The 25,676-nt window shown below is 46.5% G+C and overlaps 3 protein-coding genes across 3 annotated transcripts; 2 read left to right on the forward strand and 1 right to left on the reverse strand.

Annotated features, from left to right (window-relative positions):
* Nucleotides 1–12,375: 12,375 nt before the first annotated feature.
* On the forward strand, nucleotides 12,376–14,523 carry LOC147250358 (eukaryotic translation initiation factor 4 gamma 3-like). The gene has a single exon (XM_086225100.1). The coding sequence runs from the start codon at nucleotides 12,438–12,440 to the stop codon at nucleotides 14,301–14,303; it is 1,866 nt and encodes a 621-aa protein (XP_086081226.1). The 5' UTR covers nucleotides 12,376–12,437; the 3' UTR covers nucleotides 14,304–14,523.
* A 1,448-nt stretch (nucleotides 14,524–15,971) lies between these two features.
* dtymk (deoxythymidylate kinase (thymidylate kinase)) lies at nucleotides 15,972–18,808 on the forward strand. Its single transcript, XM_086225106.1, has 5 exons — nucleotides 15,972–16,707; nucleotides 16,799–16,907; nucleotides 17,356–17,446; nucleotides 17,520–17,717; nucleotides 17,800–18,808. The coding sequence occupies exons 1-5, from the start codon at nucleotides 16,578–16,580 to the stop codon at nucleotides 17,908–17,910; spliced, it is 639 nt and encodes a 212-aa protein (XP_086081232.1). The 5' UTR covers nucleotides 15,972–16,577; the 3' UTR covers nucleotides 17,911–18,808.
* atg4b (autophagy related 4B, cysteine peptidase) lies at nucleotides 17,152–25,511 on the reverse strand. The gene is made up of 13 exons (XM_086225101.1): nucleotides 25,361–25,511; nucleotides 23,253–23,354; nucleotides 23,082–23,153; nucleotides 22,890–22,988; nucleotides 22,703–22,804; nucleotides 22,533–22,605; nucleotides 21,775–21,854; nucleotides 21,417–21,613; nucleotides 19,704–19,782; nucleotides 19,474–19,619; nucleotides 19,288–19,344; nucleotides 19,092–19,185; nucleotides 17,152–18,676 (listed from the first exon to the last, which is right to left on the reverse strand). The coding sequence occupies exons 1-13, from the start codon at nucleotides 25,368–25,370 to the stop codon at nucleotides 18,603–18,605; spliced, it is 1,185 nt and encodes a 394-aa protein (XP_086081227.1). The 5' UTR covers nucleotides 25,371–25,511; the 3' UTR covers nucleotides 17,152–18,602.
* Nucleotides 25,512–25,676: the final 165 nt, after the last annotated feature.

A 25,676-nucleotide genomic window follows, 5' to 3' on the forward strand; every position in this document is an offset into this window, starting at 1 on the left:
CATCGTGACACATGTATGTACCCAGATATTATATCTATAATTGCATTTGTTCAAGCTGTTTGTTCTTGACTCTGTATGTGCAAGTTGTGGTTTGTGATGATTCTTGAAGACGTTTTATTATACTTTGATCATACCAGGCTTGGGTGCTGGGTACCACCACGCAGTTCAGAAATGGCCAATTTCAGCACCGACTGGTAAAAGTCATAAATTGGTCATTCCCACCGAGGCTCCAGACAAGAAGGTAGAACTGATGTGGACTTTAGATTCAAATAAACGTGAATTTTTTTCTTTGTTTTTCCAAACTACTTCTTTTTGATTTCATCTGTTGTTTTTAGGTCTTTGTCATTGACTTTCCTCCTCGGCTCGAAGTAGACGTGGCTCACCAGGAGTGTCTGCGTCAGGAGTTCCAGCGTGCTGCAGCCCGTGCTGGTATGTACATTTGTGTTCTGGGGTGTTTCTTCTTGTATTAAATTTCTCAGTTGAAGGATCTTTCTTTTTCTGAGACTAGTGGGACTGAACCATGTCTTGGTGTTCTCCTACCTTTCTGTATCAAGAGGAAGTCTTTGTAAATGGTTGCATGTGGCAGGTGACGAGTGCTTATCCAAAGTACCTGTATGTCAAATATAATGCTAGCATGATGCTCGTTTTGTGAAAGTGTTGCATTTACACCTTTACATTATAGTTTATATATGTGTATGTTGAATACACATTATGAGGTTTCACAGAATAAAAAAAATGTGAAGTCCTTTTAATAATCGGTGACTGTGGTCTTTATTTCAGGTGTGACGTACGTGCCTGTGTCTGACCAGTTTCCTCCCGAGCGCCGTCAGCTCTGGTGCAGAGATGGCGTAAGTAAACATAATATTGTGAAAAGTGCAGGAAATGTGTGCCACCGGTGTTTTTGTAGTTGAGAGTGAAACTTAATGTAATCAAAGTCAAGCTAACGATGAGTGTGTTACTGGTGAAGGTGCACCAGAGTGACCGTGATGGGATGAGGATCTTGGTGGAGCTGCTGTGCTCTGCTGCTAACCAGCAGCTGGAGACGCCATCGCAGCAGGATCCAGTCCCTCACTGGCCCAGAGGTGATTGGTCCAGCCCACCTCAGGATGGAGGGAGGCGCACAGGAGGAGGAGGAGGCAGACTGGGACGGAGCACGTGGGGTCCACGATCTCAGAGACCCAGAGGTCACTGGCATCAGGACAGACGTCCCAGCAGAGACGTCCCAGGTATCAACCCCAAACAAAAGTGTAGATGTGATGGATGAACAGACTGATGGTGGTTTAGAAGGATGTTTCTCATGAGATGAGGTTGTAGAATGATGAGAGTCAACTTAAGCCTGTATTCTCTTTTATGTCCAGTCAAGCGTGAGAGCCCCCACCACACCACCATGCCTGGGGGTGAGGTCAGGTACCATCAGGGTCCTGCTGCTCTCCTCACGACTCTGTTCAGGGTTGATCCCCTGTTCACCTGCCTTGGTATCTGCCGGTCAATCTGAACTGAAGACTTGGTGGGGCAGGTCTCCTCAGGTAGGTAATATATTATGTTACCATGGCAACAAGCTAACTAGATTTTTATGACTTTATTCAATCTTAACAAAGCTTAATACGCTCTTGTTTAGCCATCTAAAACCCTCTCTTCGATAATCCAAGCTTAGACTAACCTTAGATATTGTCTCTGTCTTTTACCTCCACTGACGGGGCTGTTGACAGTCACCGTGGTCAAACAGGTGAGTTTGTTTTCCACTTGTAAAATTTTCTTGATTCCGATATAAAAAAAAAAGCTTGATTATCTAAAATTAGACTGACAAAGTCATGAATGATGTTTTGTCAACTAAGTGCGAGTTTGTGCCAGAAATGAAATATGCGCCACTTGTTAAGTCCCGCACTGGAGTCAGTCAAGGGTCCATGTTGGTCTCACTAATTACTGACCCTGCACCACCTGAGCTGCTGCACTCTCCTGCACCACAAAGAGGAGAGGTAGACCAAACCAGATGGACGAGCGCAGGGGGTTTAGTCTGCTGCTCTACATGTATTCGACTATTTGCAGGGGTGAAAGTGGCTTAAAAGTCTTGCCGGAACTGTACGCACATGTTGTTTTTTTTAAAAAGTGCCGCCGCTGCCGAAGTTTTATGGTTTTTAATTGGTTTTGGGTGATTTTTATTCCAGTTTTCGGGTGTCTATTCCCCACATAACTGCAGCCCCCATAGCCTCACCCTTCCCGCGTGACCCCTGGAAATGCTTTGAAAACTGCTTTTTACAGTAACTGCCCACTACAGTGCTGACAACAGGGAACAGGCAGACATGAAACAACAGATCATCAGTGTCACTCAATGATTTCTTCTTGTAGGTCCTCACTGGCGGACTCCTCAGACAGTCTCTCCCTGTCACTCACTCTCATCAAGGAGTGGCTCTGAGTCTGACTCTTCCATGGGTCTAATTTTGCTAACTTTTTCTCTTGCTTCTTCAACCCTGTCACATTTTCGCTCAAACATGTTGTTGTAGGGCAGTGTTGCAGTTTACAGCGCCCTCTGGCGACACAGATGTTTACTTACCTCCTTCAGGTAACATGCTTCAGTTCTGTCATGTGCGCAGCCTATGAATACACGGCAATGAGACACAGCTCGACTCTGTCTGTTATTCACCCACTTACACTTGCAACATGGTGTCAGAAGCTGCACTGGAACCCAGAGTGAGTGTGACTTTGACCGTCGCTGGTACAGCGTACGTTTATTTGTTTTGATAGGTTCAGTTATAAGTTTAAGCTAGCCCGCTAGCATTAGCGTCGCGCAGAGAGATGGCTTCCAGCATCCCGCCGCCAGAGCCCATGAGGATGAACTGGGATCTTCATAGCAACTGGATTAACTTCCGTTCGGAGTTTGAGGATTACTTACTTGCCACCGGGATCGACAAGGCAGAGAAACCGGTGCAGGCAGCAACGCTCAGGAGGCTGATGGGGAAGGACTGCCATCACGTTTACAAGCACAACCTGGGACTCAGCGGACGAGCAGAAAGATGCGGGAGAGACACTCAACAAACTGGGACAATACTTCACACCCACCAGAAATGTAATTTTTGAGAGGTATGTTTTTGGCAACCTCAAACAAGAGGAAGGCGAGCCAGTAGATGCTTTTGTCACAAGACTGAGGGAGAGAGCTGCCACATGAGAATATGGAGCTGTAAGAGACGAGCTCATTAGGGACCGGCTTGTGCTTGGAATAACGGATGAGGACGCTAGACGACGCATGCTAAGAGAGAAGGACCTCAAGCTGGAGGGGGCTATTGACATTGCGCGAGCAGTGGAGGTGCTGGACAATAAGCTCAAATCCATGTCACTCAGCAGCTCCCTGCCTGGGGAGAGCATCAATCTGACATATGGACAGCGAACAGGACGGAAACCTACCAGCAGGCCATCCGGGTCTACCAACACATCTGCACAGCAACAAAGTGACTGCAAGTACTGTGGCACACCGCACAGACGAGGGCGAGACCTGTGCCCCGCGTTTGGAAAGTCATGTCGCCTGTGTGGGACCGCTAATCACTTTGCCAAGGTATGCATGAAAAAAGGCCAGCAGGCCCGTCAGTTGAACGCGGTGGATGACCCACTGCTAGTGGACCCGGGGGACAGCGACCGCGATGAGAAAGACGTTTACACAGCTGAAAGCGTGGGGGCTGTGAACACTGAAAGGAAAAAGTGGTTTGTAAACCTACCACTGCACGGAGGGGTTCGGCGGTGCCAGTTTGACTCTGGAGCCACCTGCAATGTAATGAGCATTAAAGACAAAATTAGACTGGCACCAAATGCACCTCTTCAGAAAAGTCTCACCAGACTGCGCCTCTACAACAGTGAATGGATGAGTTCAATGGGCGTGTACAGCACACAGTGTGTACTCAGAGGCAGAGCACACAAACTAGACTTTGAGATTGTGCACACCAGCCAGAAGCCCTTGCTTTCAGGGGAAACATGCGAAAGACTTGGCCTGATACGTTTCACCATCCCCGATGAGCTGAACAAGGTGGAACACTGCAAGACAGGTGTGTTAACCAAAGACAGTCTCACTAAAACTTATAGTGATGTGTTCACCAACCCAGTTGAGTCGTTGCCTGGCGATGTTCACTTTGAACTGGATAGCACGGTTGCACCTGTCCAGTGCGCCCCAAGGAATGTTCCTGTGGCCCTCAAGGCGGCTGTTAAGGCGCAGCTGGACCAATATGAAAAGGATGGACACTTAACCACAGTCACTCAGCCTACAGACTGGATTAGCAATTTGGTCATAGTGAAGAAACCGGACAAGTTAAGGCTTTGCATCGACCCTAAGCCCCTTAACCGCGCCCTGAAAAGGTCCCATTACCTTATGCCTACTCTGGATGATGTGCTATATAAACTGCCAAAGGCACGTATCTTCACCCTGGTGGATGCACGTGACGCATTCCTGCAGTGCCGCCTGGATGAGGAGAGCAGCCTGATGACGACATTCTGGACGCCATGGGGAAGAAAGAGATGGCTGAAGCTCCCTTTTGGCGTGTCAGTTGCATCGGAGCTGTATCAGAGAAAACAACATGAGCTGCTGGCTGGCTTGAAAGGTATCGAGCCCATCGCCGATGACATCCTCATAGTCGGCTGTGGGGACGAGGAGGAGGAGGCTGTTCGTGACCATGATGCGAACCTTGTGGCTTTGATGGACAGATGCAGAGAAGTGAAGCTGAGGCTGAGCATAAAAAAGCTACAGTTTCGTGAGGGAGGTCCGCTTCCACGGCCACGTGCTGTCAGCTGACGGCCTCAAGGCTGACCCTGAGAAGGTCAGGGCAGTCCTGGACGTGCCAAACCCCACGGATGCAAAAGGTGTTCAGCGGTGTGTCGGCTTTGTCAACTACTTGTCAAGATTCATGCCCCACCTGTTGGAAGTGTGTGAACCGCTGAGGAGGTTGCTGGACAAAGAGGTGCCATGGCACTGGTTGCCCAAACATGATGCTGCTATGAAGGAAATCAAGGCGCTGGTCACGGCAGTACCAGTTCTGCGCTACTATGATGTCAGTAGGCCAGTCACCATACAGAGCGACTCCAGCCAGACGGGGTTGGGCTGCTGTCTGCTACAAGGAGGACAGCCAGTTGCATTCGCATCCCGCGCGCTGAACCAGACAGAGCAGAACTACGCGCAGATTGAGAAGGAGTGCTTGAGCATCGTATTCGCTTGTCACATAGAGGAGAGCCCCAGGGCCATCAGAGAATACTGGGCCATCAGGGATGAGATTAGCGCACAGGACGGTGTGCTTTTAAGAAGCCAGCGCGTCATCATTCCAAAAGCTATGCGTCCTGAGATGCTGAGACGGATCCACGACAACCACGTGGGGGGTGAGGCATGCTACCGACAGGCCCGCGACACTCTCTACGGGCCTAATATGCAAGGGCAAATTAAAGACTATGTGCAGCAGTGCTCGGTGTGCAACGAGTATGCACATCATCAACAGAAAGAGACTATGATGTCACACCCGCTCCCCACACGTCCCTGGCAGCTGGTGAGCATTGACCTGTTCAGCTATGCAAGGCAGGACTTCCTGCTCATGGTGGATCACTATTCTGACTTCTGGGAGATTGATCTGCTCCCAGACCTGACAGCGGAAACGACGATCCGGCGATGCAAGGCGCAGTTCGCGCGGTACGGCATTCCTGACCGGGTCATTTCCGACTGTGGGGGTCAGTTTGACTGCCGGGAGTTTCGGTTGTTTGCGAGGGAGTGGGGCTTCGAACATGTTATGTCCTCCCCAAGGCACCCGAAGGCAAATGGCAAAGCGGAGTCTGCAGTGAAGATTGTGAAGGGCCTATGCAGAAAAGCAGACCGGGGTGACGAGGACCCCTGGAAAGCTTTTCTTCACTGGAGGAACACGCCCACTGAGGGCATGCGCTGCAGTCCAGCACAGCGGCTGATGGCGCGGAGGCTGAGAACTCTTCTCCCTGTGGCCGAACAGCTGCTGCAGCCCCAGGTCGTCACAGGGGTCACCGACAAGCTGAGAACGGAGCATCAGGCCGCAAAGCTGGTGTATGACAGATCTGCGAGGGATCTCCCGGAACTGGACATAGGCCAGCCCATCAGGATGAAACCCCTTCCGGGTGACAGGACGGGCCGATGGAGGAGAGGTGTATGCCCGCAGCAGGTGGGGCCACGGTCCTATCTCGTCGATGTGGAGGGCACCGCCTATCGCCGCAACAGGGTTGATCTCCGACCAGCAGAGATTGCACCTTCACAGCCGTCAGTCCACACTGAACAGCCACCTAAGCGGCCTGGGGACATAGGTGCAGCTGTGGGGGGCCAGGCAGGTGGGGCTGGCACAGCAGAAGTCGTCAGCAGCCCTGTGATGTCCTCAAGGTTGTCAGCCTTGGGGTCGCCGCCGTGTTCCCCACAGGCTGTGGCTACACCGTGCCGTGAGTTACAGGCCCAGGCCTTCTCCCGGAGTGGGAGGCATATTAAACCTCCAGACAGACTTGACCTCTAGGTCATATGTATGCACACAAACCAACACATGTACACTCAGGACAGTGGACGTTAAAAAAAAAAAAGAGAACGTAAACTAGAAACTGAATACAGAAGATGTGATGTTCACTTCAAATGTTCTGATGCAATTATTGTTTTATTATTCTGCAAAAGTTCTGGTTGCTATTGAATTTCTATCTCTTTCTGATAGACTGTTTCCAGTGCACTATTTTGATGTTGTTGTTCGGTGTTACATTCTGCTAAAGGAAGGGAGATGTTGTAGGGCAGTGTTGCAGTTTACAGCGCCCTCTGGCGACACAGATGTGTACTTACCTCCTTCAGGTAACATGCTTCAGTTCTGTCATGCGCGCAGCCTATGAATACACGTCAATGAGACACAGCTCGACTCTGTCTGTTATTCACCCACTTACACTTGCAACACATGTCACTTACTTTACGTTGTGTGGCAGGATGGCGCTACACTCCCCACCATGAGGGGCAGTGTGACAGATGGTAGTTAGTGTTCGCCTATAAATAGACCTGGTCGGACCCTTCTCCGTCCTTTTCCGCTTCCTCTCCCTCCTTTACGGAGCCTACAGCAGTGCGTGGTGGCGTCTCGCTGGTCAGCAAATCGCTTACAAAGGTATGCATGCTTGCTCTGCTCAATTTATTCAGTGTCCTGGGCCCCACGTTTACTCCAGTTTTGCTCCGTCCAGCGGTGTGGTGTTACCGGGAGCTGGGCTGTCTCTCTTGGGCTGTGTGTGCGTGGTACAGTTTCTGTGGGTAAGACGCGTAGTTGTCTGCCTTTTATATCAAGCTGCCGATGTTCCGCGGTGTTTTGATTATTCTCTCCCGGACATCGTTTGTGTAGTCTGGGATGCGGGCTTCCTCCTCCTGCCTCGTCTGACGCCACGATTCTGCTCTCCGGTAGGAAATGTTTATTCTTGGCTTTTGTTATTCTGTAACGTCCTTCATCCACATTTTAATTAGGTTAACTTGTTTATTTTGCAGTGCGCGGCCGTCAGTTGCCGCTGTGAGCCTCGCTGCTGTTTTGGTTCTTCTTCCTCTTCTTTTCTTCTCCTCGTCTTCAGTTGGATTTTGGTGATTCGGCTCATATCGGCTCCGATTCATTAACGGTGGTTAAAGCCGTGCACTACGGCCTTTGTCAGAGCCTCAACGTGGGCCGGGAGGGCATCCCGACCCTCATCGGCGCTGAGCCATCGCCCTTGGAGACGAGTTTTAATTAGAGGGGCAGACATTTTCTTGATTATTTGAGTTTATTTCTTTTCTATTTGTTATTTCTTTCCTTGAATTATTACTGTTAGTTTTTGTGGGTTACATTTGATTTAATGTTTAGAACCTTTATTATTATTTTTATTATTATTATTGCCTTTTGCTCCCCATTTTGATCATTTGGATTTAAAATAGTTTCTGTTGAGTTATTGGGGTAGCGATATTTAGTTAGTGTGTGAGGGTTGCCGTGGTTTCATGTTTTTAATGGTGTTCTTTTCTTTTCTCTGACAGGTGCTGAGGGCCCGGGGCGGCAGCGGTCCCCTTGGTGGTGGTTCCTTATCCACGTTTTTTGGTTTGCTGTGTCACGGGTGCAGTGCAGTATTTTTTTGGATTTCTCCCCTTTTCGTTACCGCTGTCGTGGTAAGCCCCAGCCCTGTCCCCTTGGTCTTTCGGTAATTCCTCTTGTATTTCTGTTCATTGGCGTTTATTTAGTCTGTTGCTCATTTTTTAACTTTTTTTGTAATAAAAGTATTTTTATAATTGGGAATCACAGTCCTGTCCTGTGGTATTTTGAACTGTGTGCCTTTGTTCCATTGAAAGTTTGGTCATTTTTCTTTTTTTGAAATATTGTTTGTATCCTGGGGTGAAAGCCCCCAGGTGGCGTTGTCGGCAATTGTTCCCCACCGCTCGCCTTGCCACAGTTGCATTGTGCCAAAGCAGGTAGCCAGCAGCCTGGTTCTTTGATTTTGCCCTCTGTTTTGTTTTCTTTCTCTTTTTTTCGCGTGTGGTTTTAACCAATCAAAACTAACAATGCTGGTAACGTGACCCAGGTGTCCGTCTGTCAGCCAACCAGAAACGCCTCGCATGCGGAGATGCTCTCATGGGCACGACTCTGTGTCAAGGTGGTTTCACACTGAACGCGCAAGACGCAGGCTGCGCAGGGGAAGTCCATTCATTGTGTATGTGGGCGCGCTGTGACGTCACATGAGCGCAAACCAAGCCCAGCAACTTGGTAGCGCTGCGCGTGCTTGCGCCCCACCCCGAGCAGCGCGCCGCGTCTGCCGCATTCAGAGTGAAACAGCCTTCAGACGTTGTTTTCTTTATTTAATATGGGATTTTGACAGCTCCCTTCTCCTCCTTTTTTTAACGGAACTCCATTCCGGCCGTGAATATTTTGACGGAGCCGTTCCGGCTCACTTTCACCCCTGACTATTTGTATCATTTAAAGGGACACGTTAACATTTTTGGAAATATGCTTATCTTTATGCTTCACTCCTCTGTGTTGACTTAGAGACCCTCAAAGACCAGCTCACTGCTAGTTAGCTTAGCATAGTGAATGGTAGTTGATGCGAATTGGGAAATAGAACTTTTGGCTTTAATTCTTTTTTCTTATTTAAAACCAATTAACTTTTTTACCACATTAAATCTACGTTGACTAACTCCACTTAAAATCTTCTCTCGAACTCCAGGGGTTCTTTTTCTTTTGTCTCCATTGCAACAGCATCTTGACTACATTCTCAACTGCTATACCATAAAATACAATTGTAGAGCCTCATCAAATGCTGTTGCTAATGAAGGTTTTCTTTCCCCTAATGCCATAAATACAAAGCAAACAGCACTGGTAGAGGTACTGCCATTCAGCTGGAATGGGGTTCAACTCCCTGCGGTGCCCATGCTTATAAATACGGCATTATTTACTAAATGTAGAAATGATCATATTTTTAATTGTCATTCATTTACTTTCCCATCGGTTACTCTAGAAATAAGTACATCTCGCATGAATACTATAATATTTGGAGTAAAATAGGCATCGTTCTACCGTCTTCATTGATTTGTTATGAAAACCCATCCATCCATTTTTAATACCGTTTATCTGTTGGGGGGGGGGGGCAGACCCTATCCCTGTTGGCATCAGGCGAGAGGCGGGTTCACGCTAGGGTTGCCACCTTTCAGAAATAAGGGACGCCCTCCCCTCGCGCCCGAAGCCGCACAGGCGAAAAAAAAATGGGACATCCCCAAAACTCCTAAGATGCATAGAAATGTATCTATTTTTATATGAAAAAACAAAATGCTTCGATTTAAAGTTTCGAGCGCTTTATTAGCACCGAACATGCAAACATGGCTGTACAGACAGCCTGAGCCTGATCATAGTAAGCTAGTAACAGACAACATATTCATGGGAGAAATGGCCATTTATGTAGATCTCAGTAGGTCGGGTCTCTGTATGTGTGTGGAGTCAAGAAAGAAGGTGCACAACATAAAACTAAGAAACAGATAAAAAAAAGTGCATAACATAAAAAAAAGTTTTCCTGCATGCCTTGCAGTTTGCTTTCTATTCATCTTCAGTGACTCCGTCGAGCCACGGGTTGCCCTCTTCCCACTCCCGTCTATAGTTTTGTAGACGTTTCCTCTTGGAGGTGGGGTGTCCTGAGCGTCTGCTGTAGAAGTCCAAGACATCTTTGTTGTTCTTTTTAAAACGCGCGGCGGTGCACTGAGCAGAGCGAGCCAGGTAACTAGGCAACGAACGGTGACCGTGCATTACGTCATCTATTTTCCATGACTTCTGGGTACACAAAGACACAACAGAAACTGAAAAGTTGAAGTGTGTGTTCACAGTTTTATGATCGTCAAACACAAAGTCACTACTGTGTGGCTCTATGACCTCTCCTACATCCACTTCAACTCTTAAAGTATTTACAGGCTGCAATTGATTTTTTTCATGATCAATTTTCCCACCAAATATTTTCAATTAAAAGAGTATAAAATGCAGCAAGACTGAAAACATTTTTTTTTCAGAGTCAAAGCTGACATCTTCAGGTGTCTTTGTTTCCTTTGATCAACAATCACAGACCCTCAGTGCAGAGAAGAAGAGACAGTCTACAGCCAGGCAAAGCCCCCGCAGGCTGTCCCTTCTCCTCGCCCCTGTCAACACCACCTGCAAGTCCTGCAGCAGGCTGGGAGGTTAAATGTGCTCTGCAGAGTTTCTAAGTTTCACCTGTGCCTCAACGCTGAGCGCTGCTTCATAATCATGACGCCACATGGCTGGACTGTAATGGACCTTGACAGGTGGTCAGAGTCCTCTTCTTGAAAACACGTTTCTAACATTGACGGAGCTCCGGACTAACTTCTCCTCGGCGACTACTGGTCCTACCAACTTTATCAGTTGGTTGCATGAGCGCATGGTTTGGTCAACACTTTTTTTTTTGGTTTCAGCATTGTCTTATTCAGTGAGCTTAAATAGTTGTCTTAATTACAGTTGCCTCACATACCTCAGTGAAACACCCAGTGCCTTAATGAGCAGTTCATTCTCCTCCGCCCAGCGATTGCTGTCGTCTAACCCCTGAAAAGAAGTTGGGACGTTGCTGTCACAGTGCATCTTTAAAATTTCGAGGTTAAAGTGTGTTAAGCCACTGACAAGTTTAGAGTTGCCCGCCACAGACAGACCACCACTGCCTACAATAAACATACAGCATAGCGTTCCCCTCGTACCACAGCCACGGGTACCGTGGTAGCCATTGCGGCTGAAAGTGGTAGTTTTTTTCTTCACCTGTCTGTCTGTGGCTACTGCACATTCTGAGTCAGCTGATGAGGTGCAGTCTGGTTTCAACTGATGATGGACAGCTAAACAGGCCAACCAATTGAACTGGTTTTTGATGGGTGGAGGTAAATTTGGCCCTGCATCCCCTATGTAGCAGGGATTTTGATGCTTCCCTTTTTAAACATCATAGTTTATTGATTACCATCAAGCCATCATGACAAATTCAGGGACTTTGATAAAAAGTTCATAGAAGGGGAGCCTACCCCTCCTTTGAAGAAGGAAAAATGAAGGATATAATGTCCATCCATTTTCTACCACTTCTCCTGTTAAGGGTCGCAGGGGGGCTGGAGCCTATCCCAGCAGCCTTCACCCTGGACAGGTCACCAGTCCATACCAGAGAGAACCCACACAGGAACAGGGAGAACATGCAGACTCACACAGAAAGATCCCCTGCTCAAGCCGGGACTAAAACCTGGAACCTTCTTGCTGTGAGGCCACAGTGCTGACCACTGCACCACCGTGCTGCTTCTAGAATATAACGTTTATACAACAACTTGTTCAGATAAAAAGTAAAAGTTAAAAGAAAGAGAAAAAAAGCAGAGTGCATCAGTGTCCAGGACACAAACTACAGCTGGTAGGAACTGTTCTCATTAATCCTGATGACGAGTGAATTGATTGTGGGTTTTTTGCACAGCTTTATTTGTGGTTACCAAGATAATACGATGGCTGGTGGGTGTTCACCCTCCATAGTGGCCAATAATACTTACATTTTCCTGATTTAATGGCATGCAACACACAATTACATACAACCAGGAAATGCTAAAACCCATACCACAAAAGTAAGTGATGCCACCTGTCATACTTTAACATGTTCATCCACACACTAACAGTACACACGGTAGAAATCTGGAAAATAAATTCTAGATTCTATCCTTAACCCCCCCCCAACCAAAAAAATTGATCTAAAGGGTTTTTTTGTAGCTCAAAGGATGCAAGAGTTGAAAGACTTCATAATTGTAGAGCTGATGGAATAAAGATTAGAATGTCAACACTGTGAATGACATCGTACGTCACGTCTTTCATGCAATTATGACGCTTCAAAGACGAGAGCGCTCAGGCTCATAAGTGAAGAGACTTCACCACTGCTGACAGAACTCTGTGAACTAAACTCCGCTACACTTGAACAAAGGACCGTTTACAATGGCTTTTTACCGCAAGGACTTCCGTCAGCGGTCCATCCAGGATGCTGCCTCCTCCCGTTATGACAAGGAGGACATGCGCATCACCGAGAACAGAAGGAGAAGTGGGCGGGGCATCACGCCCTCCTATCACAGGGCCCCGAGACCCACCCCTGAGGTCCGTCCTTTTCAGCGCCATCACAATGAGCCCAGGAGCGTCGTCCTTGAGAGCTCCAGCAGTGACGTGCAGCTTAATAAGGCTACAAATGCATGGAAGCCCTCAGTGGTGAAGGTTTCCTCTGCCAGAGACCCAGAAGAAATAAAGATCAACGAGCTTCTTGGGTCCCTGCGCTGCATCCTCAATAAGCTGACGCCTGACAAGTTCCATGCCCTGACCACTGAGGTGATGGAGCTGCCTCTGGACACGGAGGCTAGACTGATGGGGGCAGCCGGCCTGATTTTTGAGAAGGCCATCATGGAGCCCCACTTCTCAGGCACATACGCAAAAATGTGCAGACGCCTGATGGATTTAAACGCTCCCGCCTCAAACGGGCAGGGAAAGGTGACTTTTCATCACCTGCTGCTCCACCTCTGCCAGGAGGAGTTTGAGAAGGCAACAAATGTTGAGGCTCCTGATGAAGTGAAGTGTCAAGAGGCCCGGGACAAAGCCAAGCGACGTTCCCTGGGCAACATGAAATTTATTGGGGAGCTCTTTAAGGAGCACCTGTTGAAGGAGTCGGTGATGCATAGGTGCATCAGGACGCTGCTCAAAATCACAAATGAGGAGTCACTGGAGCAACTTTGCAGACTCCTGTGTACAGCTGGGCGTGACCTGGACACCAACAAAGCCAAGGCTCAGGTCGATGAATATTTTCGCCAGATAAATGGCATCATCAGAAACGAGAGGGCGTCCGCCAGGATATGCTTCATGCTCCAGGACGTGGTCGACCTGAGAAAGAATGATTGGGTGCCTCGTCGGGAGGAACAAGGGCCGAAGACGATTGGCCAAATCCACAGCGAGGCAGCAAAAGACAAGCAGGAGAAATTCTCGAAGGTCCACCAGCAGCAATACAGACGAGACAGGATGGGAGGAAACACAGGGGGCTGGGGCCCACGGGCAAATAGCCGTAGCAGGCCTCGCCAACCTCAGGATGAGGCTCCCATCACCCAAAACAGACCAAGCAAAACATCACCCAAGATCCCAAAGAAACGGGAGTTCACGCCAGCAGAGTGGAAGCCAGCTGAACGTAGGACGAAGGTGTTCCGGGTGCAGGAGCTTCGCCAGCACTTGGACAGACTCCTGCAGGACAAGGCCAGCAACCAGCTCATCAGAGACTGGCTGGAGGCTCACGTAGATAAAGAGCTGGCCACCTCCAACCAGTTTGTGAGTGTGCTGGTGACGCTCGTGTGCCAATCATCGATCAGCGGTGGTGACGTCTACTGGCTGGACACTGCAAGTCTGAGGGAGCGGGTTGGTCTCCTTCAGACGTGCCTGAGCAGTGAGCAGAAACAGCTGCAGGCTCTCTACGCCCTCCAGGTCCTGATGGGACAGATGGATCACCCACAAAGACTGCTGCTGAGGATTTTCGACACCTTATTTGAGGAGGATGTCATTTATGAAGGCACTTTCCTCAAGTGGAGATCCAGGGACGACCCAGAGGAGCGAGGAGACAAAGCTTTAGCCCTGGAGTCCGTGAAACCCTTTTTTAAGTGGTTGAACGAGGAAGAGGAGGTTCACCAGCAGCCAGCACTGCAGCAGCCCCCCCGTCAGCCAGTGGCAGTTCAGACCAGCCAGAAATTCTCGCCGAGGCCGACGCTCTTCAGAAGGGCAATTCAGGAGGCTTTGAGGAACCCAGGACAACAGTTTGAGAGAGGCACCCGCCAGTAGACTCAATCATGTACTGGTGCCTCCCTTCTGTCCACTCCTTGTGCTCTGTTCAAATTGGAAAACATCTTCATTTAATGTAGAAATATATTTGACAATTAAAACCCAAAGGTTAAAATAAAATCCATTGGTTGTGATTTGTTTGTGATTTTGTGAAATGTTAAATGAAATTTCTGAATTGAAATGAAAATAAAGGAAAAGTTAAAAACCCATTTCATTTGCTGGTAGGGCGGCACAGTCGTGCCGTTTAAAAAGGAAAAACTGTAGATTAAAAGTGTGACATTTTCTATTATTCCATGTCAAATACTAGAGGAATTATACGTCATACACCAACTGTACACATTCACTCTGACTATGAGATTACTTTCTGCAGTCACACCACATTTTAAAAGTTGTTCCATAATGTTTTTCTTCCCTAAATACAGAAAACACAAGATATGGAGTGACATTTGATGTGCGAATGCAGCCTTTAGTGATCATAAAGGTCAGGTCGACTCATGACCTCTGAAGTCCATGAGTCTCTGTGGAATGTCAGGTTGATGTGTCGTCTGATTCCCTCATCCCGCAGTCAAGGCCTCCACTGTTCCTGAATATATCCACACACACACACACACACACACACACACACACACACACACACACACACACACACACACACACACACAATAGCAGGGCTATAGGCATTTCACTGCCGGCCAGGAAGGTTTGCTAACAGGCAATGACAGTGAGACAAGTGATTGTTTATGCTCAGATAGCAAGACGGATGTCATAACTTTGACAGAAGAAGCATAGAGAGCGAGACAGAGACGGGGTGAGACAGTGACAGGAGCAGAGGTAGCCTTTCATTACACATGAAATGGTCTTACCGTGACGGCCGGATGCAGTCGAATTGCTCGGCTTTTTTTTCTCTGCTGAGTTGTACTGTATCAAATTTGAAAACCGCAGCCTGTCATAGGCCCCGGCAATGTCACGGACTACGATGCTAGGAGAAACACAGAAAAGTAAGAAAAACAGGAACACACAGCGGGGTTTCTGGCAGAATGACACAACTTTTGAGAACAGATTGCGCTCCTTCAAGTTCATGGCAAAATTTGAACGGCGAAAATATTATCGACTCATGTTGTTCTCACATAAGTAAAAGTGCAGATTAAAAAAAAGTTCTCCAAGAGGTTTCCATTTTATTTCGGTTGTGATAGTAAAGACAGACCGGAGAGGCAGAGGAGGGATCGTAAGGGGTGCTGGGCTGGATTGGAACCCTGACCGCTGCACTAGCGGCTCAGCCTGGACACACGCCGAGATAAAGAAGGAGACAGAAGACCCCCTACGGTACTGCATGTTCAGTCTTTTGAGAAGGTCATAAACAAAACCTACGTCATCACACGACACAGTTTTCTCTTCCTCTGACGTGCGCATGTGCAACTAGGGTTGCCACCTTTCAGAAATAGAAATAAGGGACGAATTACATTAAAACAGAAGTGTATCTGTTTTTATATGAAATCTATAGTTTTGTAGACGTTTCCTCTTGGAGGTGGGGTGTCCTGAGCGTCTGCTGTAGAAGTCGAAGACATCTTTGTTGTTTTTAAAACGCGCGGCGGTGCACTGAGCAGAGCGAGCCAGGTAACTAGGCAACGAACGGTGACCAGGAAGTGGAGCGCAAAGAGGCTGGGCTGTGCAGGGCAGGCAGGCAGATAACGTATTTTGCTGTCTTTAATATTTCCTGTCCTTTATTTTGTTCGTTATCGTTAGTTCAGTGTTCACGTATGTGCGCGGGTGTGTGTGTGACAGACGTGCATGGGACAATTGTCAAATACGGAATACAGAACGCAACTTTTAATTCCCAATTACGTAACGATTCCGTATTTAAAGGGACGGATGGCAAGCATAGTCACCCTGGATGGTCGCCAGTCCGTCGCAGGGCCATCAGGAGCAATTGGGGGCTCAGTATCTTGCTCAAGGTGGGTGGTGAGGATCGAACCGCCCGGCGCCGCCCTTGTTAAGAAAACGAACAGGATAATAAAGTCGTACTGGCTCTGTTATCAAATAGTAGTGAGAAACAGCCATGAAACACTCCGCTACACTAGGGGGCGCTATGCAGCTTGAATATGGGTTTGCGATCCGTCAGTCAGCTCACAGAAGACAGGCAGGAAGTACTTCCTTTTGGCATTCGTCTCAGAAAGGCGCGTAAATAGTGATACGAGAGGGCACTTCCTTTCATGTTGGGATGTGGAGTCGCTTGTCTGTAGCTCCAGCCCACGCAGGACCCACCGTTACGCGATAATGGCGTGTAAGAGAGGAGCGCTGATTGTGCTGGAGGGGGTTGACAAGGCTGGCAAAACCACCCAGTGCAAGAAGCTGGTCCAGGCCCTGCAGCAGAGCGGGCACCCGGCGGAGATGATGAGGTTTCCCGGTGAGGCCTGCTTCTGTTCCACCAATCAGTTCCATTGGTGTTTTATCACGATGAGGGTGAAGCTAATGTGCGGGGGTCGTTCTTGTGGCAGACAGAACCACGACGATCGGGCAGCTGATCAGCGCTTACCTGGAGAAGAAGAGCGACTTGGACGACCACACCGTGCACTTACTGTTCTCTGCTAACCGCTGGGAGTTGGTGTAAGCGTCTTCAGACCACTTGTTTTCAACTTCAGACATTTTTACTCTTTTACTAAGGTATAACCGGTGTTGTGCAGACTGGTCAAATTTGACCTCAGTCCTGGACCTGGTTAACGGTGGAATAATCCATTAAGACTGGAACAGGGGTCACAGTAGATCTAGCAAATATTCCCTTGGCTGTTGTTTACCTCAACTGTAACATAATTTAATGTTGTATGTTTGAAGCGACAAAAGTACAACTGGTGCACACATTTTAAACAAAAATAGACAGGCTCAAAGAGCAGTTCTGAATTAATGTCTGATTCTGCAAATACAGTGAGAAGGGCATCTGCTCATCTGACTGGCGAGGATGGGAAATTCCCAAAAAGATGGCATGCACCTCCAGTCTTTATTTTTCTGTGTACACTCTTGCCTCCATGTTGAAAAAGCATGATTATTCAACCCACAGGCCTCAGATGAAGAAGAAGCTGGAACATGGCACCACCCTGGTTGTCGATAGGTATGCCTTCTCTGGAGCTGCTTTCACCAGCGCCAAGCCAGTGAGTCCATCTTAAGTCTCTTACAGTATTGTGTGTTTGGGTGGCGCCTGACATCCTGGAACGTCTGCCTCAGGGTTTCAGTCTAGACTGGTGCATGAACCCTGACGTGGGACTTCCCAAGCCGGACCTCGTCATGTTCCTACAGCTCAACCCAGCTGAGGCTGCGCTCCGAGGTCAGTTTGGAGAAGAGAGATATGAGACCAGTGCCTTCCAAAGGACGGTCCAACAGAGGTTCGAAGAGCTGATGAGGGATCCATCTGTAAACTGGCAGGTGGGTATGAGGCAGGTCTGGACTGTAGTTATGTCATTCAAATCTCTCCATTCACCACCTCGTGATCTCGATCGTCTCTTAGGTGATCGATGCTTCTCAGACCATTGAGGACGTGCACCAGAAAATTGTGAACGAAAGCATTCGTGCATCCACCACAGCTCAGAACCAGCCTTTGGGAGAGTTGTGGAAGTGAACCGCTGCTTTACAGATTTCTTCTACTATTCTATTTTATACTGTATTTTCTATCAATACATATCTCACACACTTGTCAAATATCAGACTGATTTTATTTTCAATCTTGATCCTCTTTACATGTGATTTTTTTTTTTTAACGGCTGTCTAAATATTGTGTTGTAGAGTAAATAAATAATCTTCAAATGAAGTAGTGTATACACCATGTTTTAGACTTGGCAAGGATACTTTGCAATTAATTCAACTTGTCTGCAGATCGGACTAAATTTGGTTTCATTACAGACTTGAGTTATTAGTGACAAACTGCGTGAGCCATTGGCGTCATGAACCATCGTGTGTCTATACAACATAAAACTGTTACAGCAATTTAATGTATGGACTCAGGGAAAGGCACCAGATCACCTCAGAATGAACATTAAAAGTGTTAAGACTCAAATGGAAACACATGTATGTGAAGATGTGCATACAGATTGTATCCTGAGCTCCTGCTACAGCTTCCAGCAGACCGTCTCAAATGTTGGATACAGAGAGCGAGAAGGAACGCTGTGATACTGGCTGACTACACCGTTGGAGCTGGACCGGCTCAAGAGGTCTCCAGTTATGCTCATCCCCCTCAGCTTTCCTTCTGATACAGAGCAGAGACAGAATCTTTCGCTTACTGTCAAGAACAGTAAAATATTGTTCATATATTCCTCACAAGGAAAGGATCTCAAACTCTTCGTCCTCGGAATCAAAGAACCTCTCCAATCTGTCCGAGTCTGAGAAATCTGCAGAGGGAGAACGGGCAGAAAGACATAATTCAAATACATTTAATGAAGATGCAAACCTTTTTGGGAAAATGTATCTTTACTACCCTCTCAACAACCAGAAAAAGATCGATAAACACGTCCTCTGTGCTGCTGGCTAATAGAACGCATGGTCGTGGAGAGATTCTGTAGCATAGGCTTCGGCTTTTACCTGAGTTTACTGTTCTGATTGGTTGACACTGACCTGTGACAGACCGATGGTTCAGCCAATCGCCTGCCAAGTACGTTTTTGAAAGCTTCTATCCTTTTTGTGTGTTCTATGAAACAAATCATCTCATGTGTCAGGCTCTGGCTGTTGGTTTATCAGAGGCAAAATGAACTGAACCTGACATCCCCAGACGGAGTTTATTTTGTGGAAAATGTGCCGTTTACCTACCAGGAGTAAGGTTAAGGGCATCCACACTGACCATGTGAGAGGGCTGACTGTCAACCAGCTCAAACATAGGCAAGCCCCCTCTGTTGCACGACAGCTAGAGGAGAAAGGACAATGATGTTACGATCTAATATGCTTTATTTACCAGCTATATATGAGTCAAGGGACAAACAAAGGAGTAGTGTTCCTGCAGACGTACCCTTCTTATGCGCATACACCAGTCATCAAACTCATCCTCTGTTCTGCAGAAGAAACCCTGTTGGACACCAGAACACAATCAGCGATAGAACAGTTGAGTCAGTGTGCTGAGTCTTCAGCCAGCTCACATTCACACTGAACAATTGACGTTAGTGTGAGACAGAGAAGCCCTCGCTGGCGTTCCTACCGCGGCTATGGAGGGGTCCAGCTCACAGATGTGCATGCGACAGGGTGGGTGCTGACAATGGTACGTCTCATCGGGGACCTGGCTGTCTTCGCACGGCTCTACGGCAGGCTGTGTGGTGTGAGGGTCTAGATAGATGAGTTCTTCTCCTAACCAGGACACACAGTAGGAGTTAAGATGGTGGTCTTAGTAAAAGGGGCTCAATACACAGCTCAAACAGGGACGAGACGTACCGACATAACCGATGAAGTAGTGGGCACTGTTGGGTTTCCCCCCGATGACACCCAGGGACTGAGGCAGCATGAAGCATTGCTGCAAAGAAACACAATAGGATTCCAGTGTCCGATCCTTTTCAGAATTATTTCAGTGAACACTTCTTGATTTTGATGTGGATTGAAAGCACTGAAGTGTCTCATTTTTAGTCAAGTATAGCTTTATTTGACATGTTTGCTGGATAACATTAAGCAGTGGTTCAGACACCTTTTTATCAATAACGTTTCTAGACCCCTGAGGACATTTGTAATTACCATACATCAGTGGTCAGCAACGGCGGCCCAGAGGCCAAAATTGGCCCGCCAGCAATGACATCTGGTGCGCCAGACTATTTTAATAACTGACTATAAAAATAATTGCTATATTTCTGTGTTTACCTGCAAAAAAACAAAAATGTTTGGAGCTGAATTGAAAGCTTTTATTCTCAAAATTACTGAACAGATTTCGAAACATTGCGTTGCTTGGAATGGCCCACATATGAGCATCTGGTTTGAAGCGGACCAGTTTCACTGAGGTAATGACAGCACGGGTCAGTAGCTAGTTCCTCCAAAACTGTCGACGTTACCCGTTTAGAATGTGTGTCTGTCACTGGCCTGTTGTGCTGCTGTCGGGGAACAACTGGTAACTTTATGTTGGGATGTGACGCCTCGTACTGGGATGTTGCTACACTGTGCAGAGCTGCTGCCAGGGCTTGAATTTTGCGCCTGGTGCCTCTGTGCTGTGCTAAGACACAGATAAACTCTGTATCCTACATCCTCTCAAGCATCTTAGCACATGAAAAATAAACAGAGAAATCCATATCACAGCCATGTACCTTAATTAAACTAGACACAAAACTAAGCTTTTGTTTAAGTAAAGCAATGTAAAGCAAGAGAGATTTTTCTCAATCTTTGTTAAACCTAAAACTTGCTAATGTGCTTCAAGTAATTTTTTTCAGGTCAATATGTAGTAACTGTATTTATCTTCCAATACCTTTTCCGGGTTTTTTTAATGGCTGTATGAACCCTGCAAGAATGTATGGTGCTGCTTGATATGCATGCGTTTCATTTTCAGCAACAACTAACTGATGGCACTTTTTACAACAAGTGCAATTGTTGCATTTCCTCTCCCCGTGTGTGTAAGTGCCATGATTTTGGCTCCCTTGCGCATATATTGCACCACCTAACATCCATAAAGGTCTAAAGTGGAGTACGTTTTCAAGAAGCATGACAGCAAAACATGTTGAACAGAAGGTAAAAACAATGAGAGTCACCCTGGGGGCAAACCCCCTGCAGCCTGTAGGGTGCTAACAAAGTCGTCCTCTTGTCTGTCTCAATCATGTCTGTAATGTCCCTGTCTCTCTTCTAATTAACAGTAGAAATAAAGCATTGCTCGAATCCAAACATAAAAATTTGCACTGTTGTTGCTGTTGCCTGGGTTTCACCTGCATGGCTCTAGGAGTTTGCCAATATGTGTCATTCTCCTGCAACATCCTGCAACGGCTGATATTTCTTTGATCTCAGCAACAGCTGCACACAAGTGCGTGGTGTTGGTCCACAATTAGTAATCGTTTTAAGAAAAAAAATGCTCTGAACTGTTTGAATTTGTGTAAGCCAATGAAAGCATGAATATAAGTATTTGTAAAAATAAATAAATAATAATTATGAGGTCTTGACGAGCACATGAAACTTCACCTTGAGGGTTTCGATGTAGGCCTCGTTAATATCACTCAGGCCCAGCCTGAGGGGAATGAGAAGGACCAGAGGTTTCCAGAGAGCCGTCTCCTCCTCAGCCAGGGCACATGCACCCTCCAGGCATCCGTTAAGCTCACCAACCCCTGCTGACTCACCACATGCACCCGCGATGTCCAGCCAAGGCATACAGAGACGCTCTAGGGAGGAAACAACCGGAACAAATTCACATAAAAACAGCCGATAAACAAGGAAGAACCTTTATCAAAGAAATGGATGACGTGTTAACAACACACAGTGCGGGAATGGAATGACACTTCATATGCTTGTTCCAATGATGAACACAAAGCTCAACACTCACTGATCTCCTCGATGACCACTGTGTTGTCCATCGCCACGTGTACAACTAATCTGCTCCACGTATCAAACACTGCCAGCTTCCTGGAAGGAGGATAATCACAGTCTTTACCAGGACTGAACCCCCCTCTCCTCAGAGCACAAGCTTGTCTTTGTTGGTTCATTTGTTTATTTCTTGACTGGCTACAATAACATGGCAATAAAATATGATGCAATATCCACAACTAAATGCTTCCTTGTACACAGCCTGTTGAAATCAGGAATTTCATGTCATTATGCCCCGTTACACATCTGTATGATGGTGCACAGAAACAGAATTGGGTTTAGGGGGCAGCAGGGCAGAAGAGGGGAGGTCAGGGACAGCCAGAGGAGGGAACAGCTCACTAGAAATGCTACAAAAATTCAAAAAAATCATGAGAGAGGGATGTGTTGCAAAGAACATTAAGGGATAGTTCAGTTATTTAGTGGGGTTTTATCAGACACTGACGCCCAAAAATTGTCAAAGTACAGCAGGCAAGTAAAAGGAAATGAGTGGACTTGTCGGCGGCTACAAGCTGTTTGTGCTGGTACTCGTACCACAGAGGCACCTTCCTGTGCTTCCTGATGCTGCATCGTGCTGATCCTCCAGACAGAGGATGAGCTGACCATCGTCTACAGCAGGTGAGATACGGACTGGGCATCAGGGTCTCATACAACCCCACGTCTACATAACTGAACTGTCCCTCATCAGTTTGGAGTGTTCAGCTTCTCTACAGTACTCACTTTAGAACCTGGGCAACTGTGTTTGGTCCGTACCACTGGCCTATAGGCTTTCCCTCTCCTACGCCCATTTGAGCTGCATAATTCATGAATAACAACAGGGAAAATGAGTAAACCTTTTCAGGATGACAAGCCTGTGCTATTTCTGGAGGAGTTAGATAGTTATAACTCACCAATTTGATGGATGGAATAATAGCTGTCTTTTTTGTCGATGAAGGCATTGAGAATACTGATGTACTCTTCTCTTTGTTTCTGGCCTCGGGCCCACCTCCAGTCTGAGGACAACAAGACAGTTGCAGTGACTGTTTTTAACACTTTTTGGTACAGTCTACTTGCTGGAGAAGGACTTCTTTTATCTACCTCGGCCTAAATGTCGACACATCAAAGCCTCGCCGAGGACCATCTGGCCACACCGTAACATACACCCCCATCCAGTATCAGATGTTGGTCCTGTCCCCCCTGTGACACATCCAAGAATCAGATATGAGAATATTGCAGTAGTGCTGCAGACCAAAATAAGAACAATCTCCAAAGTCCTGCAGTTTGACTTACCAATCGGAGGGAAGTTTTTTCTGTATGTGAACCAAAGTCGTGAAGTGACATCTGATAAAATCTCTTCTTTCTCTTCGGGAAAAGCAGAAATCATCACAATAGGACACATCCATGTAAAAATATTCATAAATACGTATTTGATTCTTTAACTGTGTTTTTCCTCAGACTTACCTGTGAGTGCATTGTATTCTTTTCCTAAGATCCACACTGGTTCTGAGGTCTCAGGAAAATCTTCAAACTCTCCAAAGCGAAGCGTGTCATACGTCAAGGTAGCTGTAAGAGATGCGGTGAGTCAGCCCTAGTTCTCAACCGCCTCATGGCATTCATGCTGATCGCAGTGATCAGAGGAACCGTCTGTCAGCCGCTGCAGGCAGAGAGCCCCAGACTTGACCATGTTTGCGTCACACCACAAGAGTGCCAGTGGAAGGCACTGAAGGATATTCAATTTTTGGAAAGGTATCTAATATTTTAAAAGGTTCATTTGAATAAAACATGTACAAGAGGAACTCTCCCTGGCTTTTATTTCCTGTAAAACTCACTTTTCTTAATCAAGAGGGGCACTTGAAGAATGCAGACCTTCATCAAAGCAGCTGATGGGTGTGCAATTCAATCTCAGTATGTGGTATTTGTTAAAGGCTACTAATAATGAGAGGAAGTAACATTTTCAATCAAGTATCGTGGTGCTGTAGACATGTCCTCGTAACCCATCATGTACACCAGACTTGTTTATGTTTGTTTGATAAACGTCCCTACAAATATCACACTGTAATAAATTGAATGGTTTTTTTTATTTAAAATTTTAAAAATGATGAAAAAAAATCAACATTCCCTCTAGTATTACAAATCATTTCACACTTGTAATATTAGTCACAAAAATGCAATTATTTTACATATATTTTATGTATATACATTTCATTTTCAAAACTATGCAGCTTCAGTGGCCAATTAAAAAAAAACAAAACACCTGCCACCTTCCACCACCAAATTTTGTGAAAATAATCAGATGATTTTCAGAAAACCCAGCTGACTTAAAGATAAACAAACAAAACAGCAAATACAGATGAAAAACCAACACTAAGTCAAAAGGAGGTCCACAAACCTAGACCGTATTTAAGGGGCTGCTCTAGTTTGTGTGGTGGTGATGGTGGTAGTGGGTGGGGGGCACGTGAGTAATTAACTAAGAAAGCACTAAAGCACTATCAGAATGAAAACAGGCTGAAATAACAGATGACATCACATCATACAAGTGACACTACTCAGACGTACAAGTATCTGAATTTCTCTGGGTAATTAACTGTTAATTAAACAAGACAAAAAAGGGAGGACCTCTGACGAAGAAAGCAGTACCAGACTGTAGTGGCTGCCCACTGCGGTTGGAGTTACTGGGCTTCAGCCAGATATAAGATTTCGCAGTGAGGTACAGTTCCTCTTAATAGACAAGGAAACACTATTTGCTATCTGCTGGAGCCTGTAAACAATATGAAAATATGTATCTACACACTTAATATTTAGCTAAAACTGCTTGTTCTTGTATTTCATACCAATACGTAGAGTTTTAATCTTTTAAAATAATCGTCAAAAGTTGACTAGCTTGTACTTGTCTATCCGCGTTACCTCCCTTGGACTAATAGCTGTGATTTACATTCTCATAGCTAAATATAAATGGACTCGGTCATCGATAAGTTGAGGGTATAGGAAGCCTACTGGCTCTCTCCGAGTGCCATTAGCCCTCTAAACGACTCCGTCTACATTACTATCGAAGCTGTCTGAAAGCTAATAGCACCGCCAGTGCTAATGGTAAGTTGGCTGAAAGTGATGTTGACGGTGACAGTGCGTCTACTGGGATGTTTCATCTTGGGCGTAACGTAGCAAAGCAAAAAAAAACCCAACCAAACAAACCCAAAGACCAACAACAATTAAACCAAGGACAGACATATCAAGAGTGACATTTTAAAACACCCAAATTTCAAGAGCTGCCAGCGAAGCGCCATACAGACAGCTGACTTGTATCGCTAAACAAGGAGCTGTCAGAGCGACAGATGTACCAGGTTGGGCAATAACAGCAAGCTAGCGACACTTAGCAGTTAGCTTTAGTCATCACTTTCGCAGGCTAACGTCAACGAAGCCACATAGCATTGGAGCTCTGGGATGGATTGGCAGCTGGCGCCAGCATTTTGGTTTTTGCCAGGTGTAATCTAGCGATGATGTGACTGTTTTGAGGCGATGCTAGTTTGCTAAACAAGACATATAATGTTATTTTGCCCGTAAATCTCGCCTACCTGCATCCATCCCGACGGTCGTCACCCTATCTTGTTTGTTGTTCTCTGCACTCTGACCCGCTGGACCAATGGGAAGACACTGTTGCTGAGGAATTCAGGAAGAGGCGGGACATTTATCGGGACACGACCAATAATATCTGGAGTCGGAGGTTTAATTAGCAGCTGGAATTTTGCCCTAACCAATCAGTAATGGCTGACGTAGAAGTCCAGTTGAAAACACTTTCATGGTGCGTACAGATTGTTCAGAAATGTTACTGTGATCATGTAATTGACATACATTTGATTTTATCCCTTTATTCAGTGTTGTTGTTTTAAA

Source organism: Aulostomus chinensis, chromosome 14, assembly GCF_037954235.1.
Source record: "Aulostomus chinensis isolate RoL2024-O1b breed Wild chromosome 14, RoL_Achi_v1.0, whole genome shotgun sequence".
NCBI lineage: Eukaryota > Metazoa > Chordata > Actinopteri > Syngnathiformes > Aulostomidae > Aulostomus > Aulostomus chinensis.

Coding starts and splice junctions, on each gene's coding strand:
- LOC147250358 (XM_086225100.1), top strand. CDS start 12,438: ATGGCTTTTTACCGCAAGGACTTCCGTCAGCGGTCCATCCAGGATGCT.
- dtymk (XM_086225106.1), top strand. CDS start 16,578: ATGGCGTGTAAGAGAGGAGCGCTGATTGTGCTGGAGGGGGTTGACAAG. Junction 16,708..16,798: donor GGAGATGATGAGGTTTCCCG/GTGAGGCCTGCT, acceptor TTCTTGTGGCAG/ACAGAACCACGACGATCGGG. Junction 17,447..17,519: donor CTTTCACCAGCGCCAAGCCA/GTGAGTCCATCT, acceptor CGTCTGCCTCAG/GGTTTCAGTCTAGACTGGTG.
- atg4b (XM_086225101.1), bottom strand. Junction 23,154..23,252: donor AGAATACAATGCACTCACAG/GTAAGTCTGAGG, acceptor CTTTTCCCGAAG/AGAAAGAAGAGATTTTATCA. Junction 22,989..23,081: donor AAAAAACTTCCCTCCGATTG/GTAAGTCAAACT, acceptor GATGTGTCACAG/GGGGGACAGGACCAACATCT.